The 20,106-nt window shown below is 44.9% G+C and overlaps 1 protein-coding gene across 3 annotated transcripts in view; it reads right to left on the reverse strand.

Moving 5' to 3' along the window:
* Positions 1-2,948: 2,948 nt before the first annotated feature.
* snx9b (sorting nexin 9b) overlaps positions 2,949-20,106 on the reverse strand; it is a 34,981-nt gene continuing 17,823 nt past the window's right edge. Inside the window, exons 5-20 of one of the 3 annotated variants that reach the window (XM_048250242.1) lie at positions 17,916-18,105; positions 17,320-17,352; positions 16,157-16,283; positions 15,717-15,746; positions 14,794-14,878; positions 14,147-14,272; positions 13,129-13,246; positions 12,609-12,739; positions 12,176-12,282; positions 11,722-11,825; positions 11,201-11,278; positions 10,770-10,846; positions 5,426-5,515; positions 4,690-4,804; positions 4,326-4,417; positions 2,949-4,030 (exon numbers count right to left, since the gene is read on the reverse strand). In XM_048250242.1, the coding sequence (XP_048106199.1) occupies positions 3,983-4,030; positions 4,326-4,417; positions 4,690-4,804; positions 5,426-5,515; positions 10,770-10,846; positions 11,201-11,278; positions 11,722-11,825; positions 12,176-12,282; positions 12,609-12,739; positions 13,129-13,246; positions 14,147-14,272; positions 14,794-14,878; positions 15,717-15,746; positions 16,157-16,283; positions 17,320-17,352; positions 17,916-18,105 (1,551 nt within the window). In that variant the 3' untranslated portion in view covers positions 2,949-3,982. The remainder of the gene's footprint in view (positions 4,031-4,325; positions 4,418-4,689; positions 4,805-5,425; positions 5,516-10,769; positions 10,847-11,200; positions 11,279-11,721; positions 11,826-12,175; positions 12,283-12,608; positions 12,740-13,128; positions 13,247-14,146; positions 14,273-14,793; positions 14,879-15,716; positions 15,747-16,156; positions 16,284-17,319; positions 17,353-17,915; positions 18,106-20,106) is intronic. The other 2 variants (XM_048250244.1, XM_048250243.1) reach the window with 2 other exon arrangements.

A 20,106-nucleotide genomic window follows, 5' to 3' on the forward strand; every position in this document is an offset into this window, starting at 1 on the left:
ACACACCACAAATAACTCCCTACACACACACACACACCACAAATAACCCCTACACACAACAACTTTTCAAATAACCCCCTACAATCACACACACACACCACAAATAACCCCCTACACACACACACCACAAATAACCCCACACACACACACACACACAAATAACCCCCTACACACACACCACAAATAACCCCCTACACACACAACAAATACCCCCTACACACACACACACACACCACAAATAACCCCTACACACACACACACACCACAAATAACCCCCTACACACACACACACACCACAAATAATTTCTACACACACACACATAAATTGGCTAAATACCTTACACACACACACACACCACAAATAACCCCTACACACACAACAAACACCCCCCTACACACACACACACACACAAATAACCCCCTACACACACACACACCACAAATACCCCCCTACACACACACACACACACACACACCACCACAAATACCCCCCTACACACACACACACCACAAATAACCCCTACACACACACACATACACCCATAAATAACCTCTACACACACACACACATACACCACAAATAACCCCCTAGACACACACACACTCATAAATACTTCTACACACACACATACACCATAAATAACCCTTCTACACACACCACAAATACCCCCCTACACACACACACACACAAACAATACCCCCTACACACACACCACAAATACCCCTACACACACACCACCACAAAATACACACACACACCCCTACACACACACACACACACCACAAATAACCCTACACACACACACACCACAAATAACCCCTACACACACACACACACCACAAATACCCCCCTCACACCCACACACACACACACCACAAATACCCCCTACACACACACACACACACCACAAATACCCCCCTACACACACACACACACACACCACAAATAACCCTACACACACACACACACACACACACACCACAAATAACCCCTACACACACACACACACACACCACAAATAACCCTACACACACACACCACACACACACACACACCAATAACCCCACACACACACACACAAATAACCCCCCTACACACACACACAAATACCCCCTACACACACACACACACACACACCCTAAATAACCCCCACAAATAACCCCTACACATAACAACAAATTCTACACACACACACACACACACACACCACAAATAACCCCCTACACACACACACACACACAAACACACCAAATAACCCTACACACACACACACCCACAAATAACCCCTACACACACACACACACACACCACAAATAACCCTAAACACACACACCACAAATAACCCCCTACACACACACACACACACACACCACAAACACCCCTAACCCCACACACACACACACACACCACAAATACCCCCTACACACACACACACCACAAATACCCCCTACCCCTAAACACACACACACCACAAATAACCCCTACACACACACACACACACACACCACAAATAACCCCTACACACACACACACACCACAAATAACCCCCTACACACACACACACACCACAAATACCCCCTAAAACACACACACACCACAAATAACCCCTACACACACACACCACAAATAACCCCCTACACACACAACAAATACCCCCCTACACACACACACACACACACCACAAATACCCCCCTACACACACACACACCACAAATACCCCCTACACACACACACACACACACACCACAAATACCCCCTACACACAAATAACCCCACACACACACACCACAAATAACCCCCTACACACACACACACACCACAAATAACCCCCACACACACACACACACCACAAATAACCCCTACACACACACACACACACACACACACACACACACACACACACACACACACACACACCACAAATAACCCCCTACACACACACACCCACAAATAACCCCCCACACACACACACCACAAATAACCCCTACACACACACACCACAAATAACCCCTACACACACACACACACCACAAATAACCGCCTACACGCACACACACACCACAAATAACCGACTACACACACAAACACACACCACAAATATGCTCATTCTAACAGAAAACACACACACCCATACAGATATAAAAACACACACACACCTATACAGATATAAACACACACAATATTTGCATACACACACACCACACTTACACAAGAAACATAACCAGAAAGAATGTTTTACAAATCAGAGTTTATTAAATCATTGCAATTTTCTCTTGTGTCCATATTTGTCATCTGGTATGTAAATATTAACTATACATAAAATATGATATCAACGACTGAAGCACATGCACCAGGTGAAGAGGAGCGCTATTTATAAACGGGATGCATCCTCATATGGGGACCAGAAGACAAGCTGAAGAAGAGGGGGATAAAAAAGGTAAGAAAGAAAGGATGTGCATAGAGAGAGAGAGAAATGATTTGGCACTCCTTGTTCCACTCTGGGAAAACACATGGCTGCCATTGTATAGACCAAACAAAACAAAATAACACTAAACAAAAACAACAGTATACAAAACAAAATAACACTAAACAAAAACAACACTACAAAACAAAATAACACTAAACAAAAACAACATTATACAAAACAAAACAACACTAAACAAAATGAAAGCAAACAAAAGGACCAGCCCCCTGCAGTGTGTGTGTGTGTGTGTGTGTGTGTGTGCTGCATTTCATACTGTGATCATATGTGTGTGTGTGTGCTGCATTTCATACTGTGATCATATGTGTGTGTGTGTGTGTGTGTGCTGCATTTCATACTCTGATCATATGTGTGTGTGTGTGTGTGTGTGTGCTGCATGTCATACTCTGTGATCATATGTGTGTGTGTCATACTCTGTGATCATATGTGTGTGTGTGTGTGTGTGTGTGTGTGTGTGTGTGTGTGTGTGCTGCATGTCATACTCTGTGTTCATATGTGTGTGTATGTGTGTGTGTGTGTGTGTGCTGCATGTCATAGCTCTGTGTTCATATGTGTGTGTCAGTATTGGTATGGCTGTGCATGGACAGAAACGCTTAATTAAAGTGTTTTAATTAAATTAAAAAGAAGAAGCATTAAAGTGCGGCGGTGAAAGAATCAGCAAAGGCACTGAGTGAGAGGTCTCAGCCTCCACACACACACACACACACACACACACACACACACACACACACACACACACACACACACACACACACACACACTTCTCAGTAGGACCATCCATCTGAGAGTCTCATTGGCTGAGCGTAAACCAGAGCAGGGGATTGGCTAGCGCAGGTCCTGGACCTAAAGGGTGTGGCATCATCTCATTAGCTGAGGGTGAAAGAGAAGACGAGGTGATTGGCTAGCTCTGGTTTGAGTGGGCGGGCAGCAGGTGATTGGCTAGCTCTGGTTTGAGTGGGCGGGCAGCAGGTGATTGGCTAGCTCTGGTTTGAGTGGGCGGGCAGCAGGTGATTGGCTAGCTCTGGTTTGAGTGGGCGGGCAGCAGGTGGCGCCTTTGCCCTGAATCACACTATACCGTTCCCTCTAACAGAGCCATGGCCGCAAGCTACTGCAGGAGAGTGACCACAGGTGACCACAGCGCCCCTGAACAGATCCTGAGTGAGTGCTGCTGGCTTCAGGGGGACTCATGCTCATTGGCTTATTGGCTTGTGGTCCTGCAGTAGCTACTTTCATTGGTCACTGCGCGCGCTCCCACCCAACACACACACACACACCACTCACTCACGGCATCCTAAGAGCCAAGGGTCAAGTGTGTGTGTGTGTATAAAAAACCTGATTTGGCGCCACTGAGAGAGGCGGAGGGAGAGATGCAGATGGAAGAGAGCAGAGAGAGAGAGGGAGAGGGAGAGAGAGAGAGAGAGAGAGAGAGAGAGAGAGAAGAGACATGATGGCGAAGAGACATGTTTAGTGCTGTGGTCGGTTGGCTTCAGTGATCTCTCTCACATGGCGGTAAACTGGCTGTGCGCATGCTTCAGCTTCTCAGCGATCTAAAGGACGAGACGAGCTTGTGTGAGATGAGGAGAGACAACTCAACACACAACTAAAAACAACCATGCCAGACACACATGAAACTAAAATATGTCTAAGGAACATTTTTAGCTGCTAAATATTTTGCTAGTCGCACACATTACAGTATGCAGATTAGCTCATGATGTCTAAAAGCAAGTTTCACACGTCCGAATTACAGGCTCACAGGATCACAGGTGTGAATAACTGATCTAGTCTGGCCACTGGCCGTGACAGGCTGATGTAGGATGCCAATCGGTAATGTTATGATCTTACCGTTTCATAGAACTTCACCTGCTCCTCCAGGTACAACCTCATCACACGGTTGTAGTCATAGATACGGTTGCTGTGGAAATGATTCATCTCAGCTGTGAAGAGGAACAGTGTGAGAATTTAGAGGGAAGCCTGAATGATTGGCGTCTAGACTTCAGCGTTTCTACGGCACATTATAAGCATGACATCGTGCTCAGTAGCTATTACCCTTGTAATGCGTATGACATAATGCATACAGTGGCTGTTAGCCTCATACCTTGTAATGCGTATGACATGGTTCTCATCAACTATTAGCCTCATTCCTTGTAAGGGGTATGACATGGTTCTCAACAACTATCAGTGTATAGAGTAGCTGTTAGCCTCGTACCTTGTAATGCGTATGACATGGTGCTTGCTCTCTTGGCCATGGTGATCTTGTCGCCAGGTGTGATTTTACTGGTGGCCACCAGTTTGTCCCCTTCTTTCACTTTCTCTATGGCAGACTGAGAAACAGACGAGTGGCCACAGGTTTAACACCACTCACAAGACATCACAGGTTTAACACCACTCACAAGGAGAACATCACAGGTTTAACACACTCACATGGAGAACTGAGAGCGTACTGTACTATCTAGCAAGTGGTCTGGTTTTCTAGCAAGTGGTCTGTTTTTTTCATTGTCTTTGTACTTGTACTCTGCACAATGAAAATACAGTTGAATCTAATCTAATCTAATCTAAAGGAACATGCCAACTTTTTGGGAAAGCTTATTTGCTAGCTTCCTTTTAGCTATAGGCTCGCTAGTAATAGGCTAACTGGTTTAACCCACTTCCAGTGAATCGTGCTAAGTTAGGCTAACTGTGTCAGACTAGGATGTTGCATGCACAGAGCCTCTTTTCTCAGTCTGGGGTAGACAGCAAATAAGCTTATCTCCTAAAAAGTTGAAGTGTTTCCTCAAGTACTTCAGACATGTTCTGACACCAGGGCCCGAAGTTGGAGTTGGACTATTCTTCCATGATGAGGGTGCACCTTGTCGGCTAGCATTAGGGCCCGCTAAGCATTTCCTGTTTACGGAGTACCTTGTGTCATTTAGGGCCTGCAACCCTATTTCCTGTTTATGGCATACCTTGTGGACTCCGATGGTGTCGGGGAAGCATCCCAGAAGTCCCTTGTACTCGTTGTTGGTCTCCATGAGATAGTGCAGGTCTTTTTTGGGCTGATGGTGAAAACATAGTGAGGTGAGATCACACCCAACACACACACAGAACTCAAAACTCAAATCACAAGCTACTCAACATAATCATTTAAGAGATTTGTAGAAATTTATGGAAGAGGAAAAACTTCCGCTTTCAAGCAGAATGACAGAATGAGAAAACATCCAGATGAGGGAGCCAAACAGGTCGGCAGCCAAGAAACATCACAAGTGACTAAACCATGGGTATGATTGTCCACACTGTACACTACACAGTATGGCCCATGAGGGAGGCTAATGATGGCTAACAGCATACAGCATGGAGAGGAGGCTAATGATGGCTAACAGTATACAGTAGGGAGAGGAGGCTAATGATGGCTAACAGTGTACAGAGAGGAGGCTAATGATGGCTAACAGCACAGTATACAGTATGGAGAGGAGGCTAATGATGGCTAACAGCACAGTATACAGTATAGAGAGGAGGCTAATGATGGCCAACAGCACATAGTATGGCGGGGAGGCTAATGATGGCTAACAGCACAGTATACAGTATAGAGAGGAGGCTAATGATGGCCAACAGCACATAGTATGGCGGGGAGGCTAATGATGGCTAACAGTGTACAGAGAGGAAGCTAATGATGGCTAACAGCACAGTATACAGTATGGAGAGGAGGCTAATGATGGCTAACAGTATATAGTATGGCGAGGAGGCTAACAGCACAGTATATAGTATGGGGAGGAGGCTAATGACGTCTAACAGTATACAGTATGGAGAGGAGGCTAATGATGGCTAACAGCACAGTATATAGTATGGGGAGGAGGCTAAAGATGGCTAACAGTATACAGTATGGGGAGGAGGCTAATGATGGCTAACAGCACAGTATGGAGAGGAGGCTAATGATGGCTAACAGCACAGTATACAGTATGGAGAGGAGGCTAATGATGGCTAATGAGGTCAGTATACAGTATGGAGAGGAGGCTAATGATGGCTAACAGTATATAGTATGGCGAGGAGGCTAACAGCACAGTATATAGTATGGGGAGGAGGCTAATGATGGCTAACAGTATACAGTATGGCGAGGAGGCTAATGATGGCTAACAGTATACAGTATGGGGAGGAGGCTAATGATGGCTAACAGTATACAGTATGGGGAGGAGGCTAATGATGGCTAATGAAGTCAGTAATAGAGTTGGAACATGAGTCCTCTGCAGAGGGGGAGGGGGATATCTGACTTACTGCCTGAGCACTGGCTGCCCAGGTCAATTCTACAGTTCTATATATTTATGTACAACTATGCATCTATGTGCAATCCAGCATGGTGAAACTACGCTACAGTTCTATATACAGTATTTATGTACAACTCTGCATCTATGTGCAATCCAGCATGGTGAAACTATGCTACAGTTCTATATATTTATATACAACTCTGCATCTATGTGCAATTCAGCATGGTGAAACAACGCTACAGACGACAGCTCATAAAGCTAAATGAGCTTGATATCGAGTCATCGGGTCATGTCTGATATCTAATATTCTATATACAGTATTTATGTACAACTCTGCATCTATGTGCAATTCAGCATGGTGAAACTATGCTACAGTTCTATATATTTATGTACAACTATGCATCTATGTGCAATTCAGCATGGTGAAACTATGCTACAGTTCTATATATTTATGTACAACTCTGCATCTATGTGCAATTCAGCATGGTGAAACTATGCTACAGTTCTATATATTTATGTACAACTCTGCATCTATGTGCAATCCAGCATGGTGAAACTATGCTACAGTTCTATATATTTATGTACAACTCTGCATCTATGTGCAATCCAGCATGGTGAAACTATGCTACAGTTCTATATATTTATGTACAACTATGCATCTATGTGCAATCCAGCATGGTGAAACTATGCTACAGTTCTATATATTTATATACAACTCTGCATCTATGTGCAATTCAGCATGGTGAAACTATGCTACAGTTCTATATACAGTATTTATGTACAACTCTGCATCTATGTGCAATCCAGCATGGTGAAACTATGCTACAGTTCTATATACAGTATTTATGTACAACTCTGCATCTATGTGCAATTCAGCATGGTGAAACTATGCTACAGTTCTATATATTTATGTACAACTCTGCATCTATGTGCAATTCAGCATGGTGAAACTATGCTACAGTTCTATATACAGTATTTATGTACAACTCTGCATCTATGTGCAATTCAGCATGGTGAAACTATGCTACAGTTCTATATATTTATGTACAACTATGCATCTATGTGCAATCCAGCATGGTGAAACTTCACGCTACAGTTCTATATACAGTATTTATGTACAACTCTGCATCTATGTGCAATCAGCATGGTGAAACTTATGCTACAGTTCTATATATTTATGCACAACTATGCATCTATATTTCAATCCAGCATGGTGAAACTCACGCTACAGTTCTATATACAGTATTTATGTACAACTCTGCATCTATGTACAATCCAGCATGGAGTGAAACTATGCTACAGTTCTATACAACTCTGCATCTATGTGCAATTCAGCATGGTGAAATAGCTTCTACAGGCGACAGCTCATAAAGCTAAAATGAGCTTGATATCAAGTCATGGGTCAGTGTATTTTATCTAATAATGGGGAATCTCCAGCATAACCTTTGGTAAAGTATATACATTAATGACAACTCTGCTCACATTTGAAAGATGGACAAAGTTCTATATATTCAATATACAACTCTTTAATCTAAATTAGCATGGTGAAACAAAAGGGACCTCATTTAAAAGTTTGATAAAGATGGACAAAGTACATAAATATTGATGAGTCTCAATGTAGGGACCACAGGATATCTAAGTTAATCTCATTGTAACTCTTGCCTACTTTAATAAAACAAAATCTATTTCCTCATTTAAAAGTATGGGCAAGACCTTAAGTGTAAATATTGATGAGTCAGCTCAATGCGCAAACATGCCACAGGATAGCTCCAGTTCACGCACGAGAACCTGTTGATAGACTTTGCACTTTGCCCACCATTAAAAGTAGGGCCCCGCATCTCAGCCACAGTCCAGCCACATCATGTGTTTAGATATTGCTAAATGCTTACCAGGACCATGCTCCTCTAGGGAACTGCTTAAACACCAAACAGAGCAGTAATACAAGGCGTTATTATGTGCTATTGCAGTTTAATACCACTGTTTGAGAGAGAGTGATCACAAGTTATCGATGGTTGTGTTGTCTGAGATTGTTATTATGTGCTATTAAGTATATAAGTATAAGTATATATACACTCTTTTGATCCCGTGAGGGAAATTTGGTCTCTGCATTTATCCCAATCCATGAATTAGTGAAACACACTGCACACAGTGAGCACACAGTGAGGTGAAGCACACACAAATCCCGGTGTAGTGAGCTGCCTGCTACAACAGTGGCGCTCGGGGAGCATTGAGGGGTTAGGTGCCTTGCTCAAGGGCACTTCAGCCGTGCCTACAGTTACAAGTCCGAAGCGCTAACCAGTAGGCCAAGGCTGCCCCAAACATCACATTACAGCTTAATGCCACTGTTTGTTATACAAGTTATCGATGGCTGTTGTCACATCGATAGGAGTGTTAAAAGAGAATAACACCCTCTGAGCCTAACATGGCTGCCTCATTAGATAGATAGATAGATAGATAGATATGATAGATAGATAGATAGACAGATAGATAGATACTTTATTGATCCCCAAGGGGAAATTCAAGATAGGAGTGTTAAAAGAGAATAACACCCTCTGAGCCTAACATTACTATCTCCATGAATAATTCCTTCAGGACAAATAAAGTAAATTAACTATCACTTGGGTCTTTGCTCAGCAAAAAAAAGGTCTCTCAGTACTCAACAAAACCATGCTCCAAAAGAGAGGACGTGTTATGACATCCTCCTCCTGCCTAGTGGGTGCAGATTTTCCGCTAGAAAAAAATGGTGCCGGGAGAGGTTTCGTTTTCCGGACATTTTGATGATATGCCGGTCAAATATCCTATTATCCCTTCCTAATTAGTCAAATTGAGGAAAACTGGAGACAGGCTATGTAGCTTAAAGAATGACATAATCAGGCTGTATAGAATGCAACATGTTCATTAGCCTAACTTAAACATGCCTAACAAGATCTATCCAGTATATTTTCATGGACAGCAAAGAGTCTGCTTCGTTCATTGTTTTAAAAGGCTACGTTGTTTGTTGCTGCTACCCACGTTATTCCAGTGGTGACTGTTTAACTTACACAGATGCGCACACACAAGAATGAGCTCCACACCACTACCCCTAATGCTATGCCTCTTTGTTTGATAACACCACTACCCCTAATGCTATGCCTCTTTATTTGATAACACCACTACCCCCTAATGCTATGCCTCTTTATTTGATAACACCACTGCCCCCTAATGCTATGCCTCTTTATTTGATAACACCACTACCCCCTAATGCTATGCCTCTTTATTTGATAACACCACTACCCCTAATGCTATGCCTCTTTATTTGATAACAATAAATTAAGAAATGTTTCTATTCTGGGAAATTTTTTGTTTCTTTTCTTTTCTTCGCCGGTTCAATGATACCGTTTAATTGTGCCAAAAACTATCCATGGACCAGTAATCTCCTCGTCGAGGAGGCCCTAACCCTGCAGATCATAGACAGAGAATGCATAGGCCTACTGTATGCTTTGGGTAAAGAACACTTTCCATGTCCAGTGTACACGGAGAATGACAGTGTCTTGGAGCTGCCGCAAGACCCCAAGAACTCCACTTCCAACGTCACTGATTCCGACAGATACGCAGGACACTTCTGCTTTTTATCTGGTGGTTGTGGAGTTGACCGGACATCTGAGGCTTCAGACGCTACCAATTTATCATCATCCATCCCGCCTGGCCTCTGAAAAACGTTTTAAGGCTAGTCTGCCTGGGCCTGGCCTGTTCGTTGTTTAACATGGACGTTTTAAGCGTGCGCTTCCTATTTGAAATGCAGCATAGGCTATGCGTGTTGTTTAATAGCTTACTTTTCAAACGGTAGAGCCTGTTCATTTAAAAACATAGCCAGAGGACGTATAATATAGGCTTATTCTCAAATTCAGATTGCGTTAGGGGACGGGATTATTAGCCAATTTCAATCGGACAATTTGACCGGAGAGATTTAATTTTGTCGGACATTTCATTTTTTTTTTCGGCCAATGTCCGGCAATTACCGGACAACGGCAACCCTGAGTGTGCGCTACAGTTTGGGAGTCCTGTGTCCTACCTGCTCGGCCACCATCAGAGCAATATCCTCATAGGTCTTCCCTGCTTGTGTCAGCGCATCAGTCAGAGTGGCCTCCCCTAAGCACAGGAAGGGAAGCACATGAACTAACACACAAAATACCACCTTAACCTGAGCACTGTGTAGTCTAACAGCATGGGTGTGAGTGTGTGGTGTAGTATATATGAGGGTGTATGTATGTATGTATGTGTGTGTGTGTGTGTGTGTGGTGTAGTATATATGAGGGTGTATGTGTCAGTGTGGTGTAGTATATATGAGGGTGTGTGTGTGTGGTGTAGTACCTGAACACTGTGTAGTCTAACAGCATGGGTGTGAGAGGTTGTGTGGGGTTTGAGGATGTCGTGTAACTATGTGTGAGGGTGTGTGTGTGTGCAGGTGTGTGGTTTAGTATATATGAGTGTGTGTGAGTTTACCTTCATATCCACTGCTGTTGAAGACTGATGAGAGGTTCTGGAAGGCCTTTCCAATCCGCTGGTACTCTTTAGGCAGGGCTGGAAAAGTAACAGAACCAAAGCAAATCAAACACACACACACACACACACACACACACACACACACACACACACACACACAAAGATACTCTGTTTCCTGCACCCATTTGAGACTGAATCGGCTGGCTGGTGTGGCTTACTACACTGCTGTCAGTACTGCTGGAGTTATCAGAGCTGTTCTTATTACACTGCTGGAGTTATCAGAGCTTTTCTTATTACACTGTTCTTATTATACTGCTGTCAGTACTGCTGGAGTTATCGGAGCTGTTCTTATTACACTGCTGTCAGTACTGCTGGAGTTATCAGAGCTGTTCTTATTACACTGCTGGAGTTATTAGAAATGTTCTAATAGCGAAAGTTGCAAACTGTTACTGCTTTACTTGTCTTGCACATTGTTTGTTGTTTGTTTTGTTGAGATGTTTGTTTGTTTGTTGTTTACTCACGTCCTGTACATCTCTTCCAGTGCTCCTGTCCAACTGTCAGTAGGTCTTTCACACCATCATCCATCGCCCTAGTAAACCTGCTAAACTGCTCACACTTATGTTCTCTACACACACACACACACACACACACACACACACAGTCAGAAGAGCCTTCCTTCAATTGGCTATCCATCACTTTAGTAAACCTATTAAACTGCTCACAAACTGCAAACATGTTTGACATACACATGCACACACACACAGTCAGTAGGTCCCACTGGCAGCTCTGGTCACTCAAAGGAAGAGGGAATGCTACATGCTCACTTTGTTCTGCACCTGACCTGGCCTGAAATACAGGTAGTAAGTGCACACAACCACTCTAGCAGTACTGTCACTCACACATCAATAACAACCACTCTAGCAGTACTGTCACTCACACATCAATAACAACCACTCTAGCAGTACTGTCACTCACACATCAATAGGGTCCAGATCAGGCAGACCCTCGGGGTCGATGGTGGAGAAGATCATGGCGCCCACCGCCTCGTCCTTCTCTGCTTTCCTCTTCCCCATCTTCCAGTCCTGTTGGGAGAGGTCATCACACTATTAATACAACACCAATGGCCAGTGGTAGCATAATGGTTAAGGAGCTGGGCTAGCATGCAGTAGTAGTGTAGCGGTTAAGAAGCTGGGCTAGCATGCAGTAGTGTGGTAGTGTAGTGGCTAAGGAGTTGGGCTAGCATGGAGTAGTGTGGTAGTGTAGCTAGCATGTGCTAGCATGCAGTAGCTAGAAAAGTTGTGGCTTCAGTTCCCTGCTGCCACTGTCGTGGCCTTGAGCAAGACACTTAAGCCCTAGTTTCTCTGGGGAGACTGGCCCTGGTAATAATTGACATAAGAAGTAAGGGAACCTTCTCGTCCTTGTAGGACAGGAAGAGCTGGAAGACCTCGCTGGTGGCGATGACGGGGTGTCGGCACATGCGCGTCATCCAGCCCTGCAGCCTCTCCATCCGCATCTTAATAAACTCCTCCTCAAAACGCCCTAGGAGAGGGGGATGGAGGGAGAGAGAGAGGGGGAGAGATGGAGAGAGAGAGAGGGAAGGAGAGAAGTGGAGGGAGAGAGAGAGAGAAGGAGAGATGGAGAGAGAGAAGGAGAGAGAGAGAGAGAGAGAGAGAGAGAGAGAGAGAGAGAGAGAGAGAGAGAGGGAAGGAGAGAAGTGGAGGAGAGAGAGAGAGAGAGAGAGAGAGAGAGAGAGAGAGAGAGAGAGAGAGAGAGAGAGAGAGAGAGAAAAGGGGAGAGAGGGAAGGAGGAGAGAGAGAGAGAGAGAGAGAGAGAAGGGGGGGGTACAGTAAGAAGTAAGTGTTTTACATGCACCGTGAATAAGAGTGTGTGAGTGTGTCAAGAATGCCAGAATGGCGAGCTTACTGTACCTGTCACCTGTTTATCAGGGAGAGATGGGATGGGGACTGCTGAACCAAACTTATCCAGAAGCCTCTCATACAGCCAATCGAAATGCTTGTATCTGTGATTGACAGGTCTGTTGGTGGTCTAGAAACAGGAAGAGAGGTTAGAGCAGGGGTGCTCAAATTCTTCCCCCTCAAAGTCAAGTTCAAGGTCAAGGGTCAGAAATTAATGGGGGTGGAGGGCCGAGGGCCAGAACTAAATGATAGATAGATGGATAGATACTTTATTGATCCCCAAGGGGAAATTCAAGGAATTTGTTGAAAATGTTCAAGTCGTGGACCATTACACTGAAATGTACTGCACATTTGTACAAAATTAACAGTCTATAAACGATAGACTAATTTTTAAGAAATGTAAAAAAACACCACTTCACCCATAACACTAACACTCTTTACTGTGCTCGTCTTTGTGCTGTGGCTACACTAGCCTACTCTTATTAATATCATGAAATGATATGGCTGTTTTAAGGAGTACAAATATACTGTGTATCTGAAGCAATCAAAATCTTGAAAAAAATATGACAATTCTATGTCTTGGAAGAAAGTTATTTGCATTAATATGAATTAATAATTAATATAGAACATAAAATTGACACACTCTTCTGAACATTCTTTTTTCTGACAGTTAAATGGGAACCATTTTTTTCTGAAATTAATTGTGCAACACAATGTGTTTCCATACATTTGAAGTTGAACACATATTAAGGAATAATAAAATAAATATTCATACAATATTAATACACATAAGTAATTAACAAAATATTAATACAAATAATTTTGTTTAACAGGTGCAATAATTCAAAATCCCCCTGTTATTTTCTCATAAGAAAAATCGCAAGAAACCAGGTCTCCTTATATGGGCAAAGATGGTAGCTTTTTTGTAGGCCAACTCTAGAGGTCTATTGGGCAGCCCTGGGTTAGAGGCTCCGCCCTGTCCTACTGAGAGCCTACTGATTGGTCCAAACATCTACAGCGTGGAACTCACATTGGGGGAGACCTGGTACTCGATGTAGCTCTTAAGGCCGTACATCTTGGTGCCTTTCTTAGGGTCTGCAACAACACAGTCCAGCGCAGCCTCGGGGTACGACCAGATGGGACCAACCTCTCCCATCTGCAGTAAGACGGCAAGGAAACACACACACACGCACGCCACGCACGCACGCACGCACGCACGTACGCACACACACACACGCACCACTCAGATCAATACACACACCAACATCACAGATTTATGCAAGCCAGATTAGAGCTAATACCAAAGTTGACCAGCAGGGGGAGATTACGTCAGTACCACAGTAGACCAGCAGGGGGAGATTACGTCAACACCACAGTAGACCTGCAGGGGGTCTTTACGTCAACACCACAGTAGACCAGCAGGGGGCCTTTACATGTACAGTAGACCAGCAGGGAGAGATTACGTCAGTACCAAAGTAGACCAGCAGGGGGCCTTTACATGTACAGTAGACCAGCAGGGGGTCTTTACATCAATACCACAGTAGACCAGCAGGGGGAGATTACATGCAGATTCATCAGGGTTGGGCAGTAACTGAATACGTAAGTGAATACGGATGTAGCGCTTATCAAGAGAATGGTGTCAGAGAGGCAGCAGGGTTGGACACATGGGAAACTTACGTAGATTAGCAGTCTGTCCTTGCCTTTGGGTGCAGGTTTGGAGAGAAGATACAGCTCAGGGCCAGACTTAGAGAAGCTAGGGAACCTGTTGGAATACAAGAACCAAACTAGAGAAGCTGGAGAACCTGTCAGAAAACAAGAACCAGACTTGGAGAGGCTGAGGAACCAGTCAGAAAACAAGAACCAGACTTGGAGAGGCTGAGGAACCAGTCAGAAAACAAGAACCAGACTTGGAGAGGCTGAGGAACCAGTCAGAAAACAAGAACCAGACTTGGAGAAGCTATGGAACCTGTTTGAGTACAAGAACCAGACTTCGAGAGGCTGACAAACCTGCTAGAGAACAATAACCAGACTTAGGGTGTTTTTCGACCAACAGAGAATTTGTTCTTGAACCTTGGTGCTATCTTGTGAACCAGCTCGCATTTCTACCAGTTTTGAACGGAATTAAGGATACGTCATTAATAGAGGGTGTTGCATGTAAACAAGAGTCAATGCATGTACAGTAACAGGAGATAACAATATGACTTCATTAGCTGTGTAATGCTTGATAATTGCAGCCTTGAAATGCTAGTTGCCTAGTTTTGTTTCCTCATGGCAATGGTTGACAGGGAGAGAAAACTCTTCCTTTTAGCCTTCTTCTCTTTGAATGGTAGAATGTCACGCTCACTCCGGTTCACAGAAAAAAGATTTTTTTGGTTCCAGCTCTGAACCAAAGTGCCACGTTCTGAACCGTTTTTTTTGTTTGGTGGAAATGCGAACGGGAACAGAACCAATTCTCTGTCAGTGGAAAAGGGTTATAAGAGAAACTGGGGAACCTGCTAGAGAACAAGAACCAAACTTAAAGAAGCTGGAGAACCAGTTAGACAACAGGAATCAGACTAGGAGAGGCTGGAGAACCTGAGGATGAGCTGGGCATGGCTTACCAAAGGGTCTGGTTCTTCACAGTTTGCTGTCTGGGTACAGTATGAGTAGAATAGTTATCATCTAAAGTAGAAGGCAAAAGTGCCAGCAGTTTGATGTTGTGGTGCTGTGGTTACACTCAACTCAAAACAACTTCAATTCACATCAAGGGATCAAAATATCACACCCAAAATCTTTGCTCAGAGTGTATTAGGGAAAGCACTGGCAGACATGCTTGCAGAACATCACACACATTCATTTTAAATAAAACATGCTTCTTACAAAAGCATATTGGGAAAAAACAACTAGCAGACACACAATCATTTAAAATAAATCATATTTTTGAAGAAAAAAGTGTGTGTGTGTGCGTGTGTGTGTGCGCGCGCGTGTGGGTGCATGTGTGTGTGGGGGGGGGGCATTGGCAGACATTAAACTATGCTACTAAACAAATAGAACAACATACTTGATTTTCATGGAGGTTCCAGTGGCCCCTCCTCTGTTGATGGCCCCGCCCTCCCCTCCCTCTGATTCGCCGTAGCCACCTGTCGACTTGTCATCCCACTCATCATCCCACTCGTCATCATCTGCTCCTGGTGGCAGACGGGAACCCAGAGAGGACAAAAAGGACACACCACACAGCAATGAGACGGAGACATCACAGCCTTTGTGACCTTCCAGACTGGTCCACACATGCAGTCATGGGAAGCCTGTGGCAAACCCTCGCTAAACATCCCACCCTCTCATAGCCGACTGTGCTGATAGCCACAGGAACCTTTTAGCAAGGTTTAATGTAGGTTACACATTCACAGGTCCTCATAGTAGAAGGGCTTAGAGGGTCTAAATCAGTACCCAAGACTTAGGCAGAGGACCACGAGCACATGGCACAAATCACAACAAACAAACAAACAAACAAACAAACAAACACACACACACACACACATCACACTCTTAATGTGCAGCAAAACCACACAATCCTCATGGCCAACCCAGAACCTCAAACCCTAATGGGGTGATATAAACAGGGTTGAGTAGGGTGGGATCTGATCTCTTCACTGATGTGATATGAACAGGGTGAGGACTACTCTGCGTAACGGGGTTGAGTCGGGTGAGGACTACTCTGCGTAACAGGGTTGAGTCGGGTGAGGACTACTCTGCGTAACAGGGTTGAGTCTACTCTGAGTAACAGGGTTGAGTGGTGTCTACTCTGAGTGACAGGGTTGAGTGGTGTCTACTCTGAGTGACAGGGTTGAGTGGTGTCTACTCTGAGTGACAGGGTTGAGTTGGGTGACGTCTACTCTGAGTAACAGGGTGGTGTCTACTCTGAGTAACAGGGTTGAGTGGTGTCTACTCTGAGTAACAGGGTTGAGTCGGGTGACGTCTACTCTGAGTAACAGGGTTGAGAGGGGTTTAATCCGATTAAACAGGGTTGAGTGGCATGCTTAGAGTTCACCTCTGTCCTCTCAGTCACTTTCTCACACACATGCAGTAGACTAGTCCTCCATGAAGTCAACATCAAGCACAACTCAAGCACAACTCAAGCACAACTCAAGCACAACTCAAGCACAACTCAAGCACAACTCAAGCACAACTCAAGCACAACGACAGGCCGGGCAAACTCCAGGATACCTGTGTCAATGAGGTAGGGATATGGGTATATGTCTTTACACAGGAGAGAGAAGGAAAGAGAGAATGGATGTTATTTTGGACTCTCCCAGTTGCTCCTCTTTTCATGGTGTGTGTGTGTGTGTGTGTGTGTGTGTGGAGGATAAAATAAACAGCACTCAACAGTAAACTAAACAGAGGAATCTTTCTATAGAAGGCCAACTGAGCAAAAGACATCCAACAGAAATCCTACAGGTAGGTGTGTGTGTGTTGGTCAGTGATTTCACCACAAAGGAACTTACCTAACCACCGGTATGACTCTGCCCATGTGACTCAGCACTATAGACACTCACACACTATGATAAACAGTAACACTACCTCATTAAGCCCCCCCCCCCCCCCCCACACACACACACACACTCTATGAAAAACATTACCTCACTGAACCCATTTAACTACACACACACACACACACACACACACACACACACACACACACACACACACACACACACACACACACACACACACACACCATGAAAAGAGGTAAAAACATTACCTCTTTAAACCCACACACACAGACACACCGACACACACACACACACACAGGTGGGACTGACCTGGGCCCTGGTAGGCCTGTGGGTGGGGTGGGGCTGCAGAGCCCCAGGGGTCGTGTGTGCTGGTCCTGCCCGTCTCTGTGCCCTGTGGCTGGGCCGCCCAGTTGTTGGAGAACCCCGCGTTGGCATTAGTGGAGAACCCCGCGTTGGCATTAGTGGAGAACGCTGCCCACGGGTCATTTCCATTGCTCGCCTGAGAAGGAGAGGGAGAGGGGAGTGTAGAGAGAGAGAGAGAGAGAGAGAGAGGGGGAGGAGGGAGAGGGGGGAGAGGGGGGAGAGAGAGAGAGAGAGAGAGAGAGAGAGAGAGAGGGGAGAGAGAGAGGGGGGGGGGAGCGAGGGAGAGGGGGGGAGAGAGAGAGAGAGGGAGGGGAGAGAGAGGGGGGGGTTTTAGGAGAGAGAGAGAGAGAGAGAGAGAGAGAGAGGAGGAGGGGGGGAGAGGAGGGAGAGGGGGAGCCAGGAGAGAGAGGGGGAGAGAAAAAAGGAGAGAGGGGAGAAGATCCAGTTACCTTTGAGGGGTCCTGCTGTAAAACACACCTGTCAGGTGAGGGGTCCTGCTGTAAAACACACCTGTCAGGTGAGGGGTCAAGCTGTAAAACACACCTGTCAGGTGAGCGCTTTGAGGGGTCCTGCTTTAAAACACACCTGTCAGGTGTACTGTGCACAGACTCCTCAGTGTGTGAGCCCTGTCAGGTGTACTGTGCACAGACTCCTCAGTGTGTGAGCCCTGTCAGGTGTACTGTGCACAAACTCCTCAGTGTGTGAGCCCTGTCTACACTGGGGCCTGAGGCGGCTACAGTACACACAAACGTCCTCCAACTGTCCTCTAGACTCAGCAATCACTCTGGCCAACAACTCACACACACACACACACGCACGCACGCACACACACACACACACACATATATACACACATGCACATGCACACACACACACACACACACACACACAGGAAATGACCCATGGGCTCCGTCAGCACTTCCTGTTTCAAAAACAGATTAGCACATCTGATGTCAGGGGCATATGAATGGACACAGGGCTATGAGGGGCCCTTTAGGACATTATTCAGAATTACCTCTCACACACTATACTGAAACCTCTCACACACTATACTGAAACCTCTCACACGCATGAGTGAAACGCTCTCATTTACACAACTGAAACGCTTTCATACACACGTGAAACCTCTCACACACTATACTGAAACCTCTCACACGCTATACTGAAACGCTTTCATACACACATGTGAAACCTCTCACACATTATAGCCTACTGAAAACCTCTCATACACACTAGTGAACTGCTTTCAGACACAACTGGTTTCATATGTGAATGTGTGAGCGTTTCAGTTGTTTGTATGAGAGCATTTCAGTAGTGTGTGTGAGAGGATTTCATATGTGTGTGAGAGAGGATTTCACATGTGTGAGAGAGGATTTCACTTGAACAGGAAGGTGTTTTCGTCAAATAGGAAGAGTGTCATTGTGCACATCCAATAGGAAGTTGAGCATGTTTTGTGGGAAAGGGTCTACTGTGTCGCCATCATTGAATGGCTGACCATGTGAAATCAAACTTCAAGCAACAACCTTACTGAAGCAGCTGCCTTATTAAGCACTATATTGTGTTCAGCAGACACTATAAGAAGTGTAACAAGACCTCTAACAACTCAACAAGCAGTTTCTACTCCAACGGGGGACGCAACCCTTTCCTCCCTGTTCCCTTCCCGCCCCCGGACCATGGAAGCACTAGCCGGAGCTCCACGATTATCCGCACCGCGCTATGAAACACGGTGCTTTTCCGCATGGCCACAGCAGCAAGGAATACAGAGAGAGTTTGTGTATGATCTTCAAGCTCCCTGTATCGCCTTTCTTGAACAAAATCATTGGATCCTTGTAATGACGCTACACATTGCAGTGCAGTAGTGAAAAAATATTCAACTTCCTCTTTATTGCCTCTTACCTCAAGGAACAAACATTGAACTTGACAAAAACAAACAAACAAACAAACAAACAAACAAACAGATACACACTAATATGCATTGCAGCGGCTGGTAGCACAGTTTTCTCTCCTAAAATGTTTTTTAACCTGACATACATACATACACACACACACACACACACACACACCCACATACACACTCCTCTGGACAGACAAGCACGCTCGTTCATGTTCACGGGGCTTCTATCATGATGGAGGGAGG

This window comes from Alosa alosa, chromosome 8 (genome assembly GCF_017589495.1).
Source record: "Alosa alosa isolate M-15738 ecotype Scorff River chromosome 8, AALO_Geno_1.1, whole genome shotgun sequence".
In the NCBI taxonomy this organism is placed as follows: Eukaryota; Metazoa; Chordata; class Actinopteri; order Clupeiformes; family Clupeidae; genus Alosa; species Alosa alosa.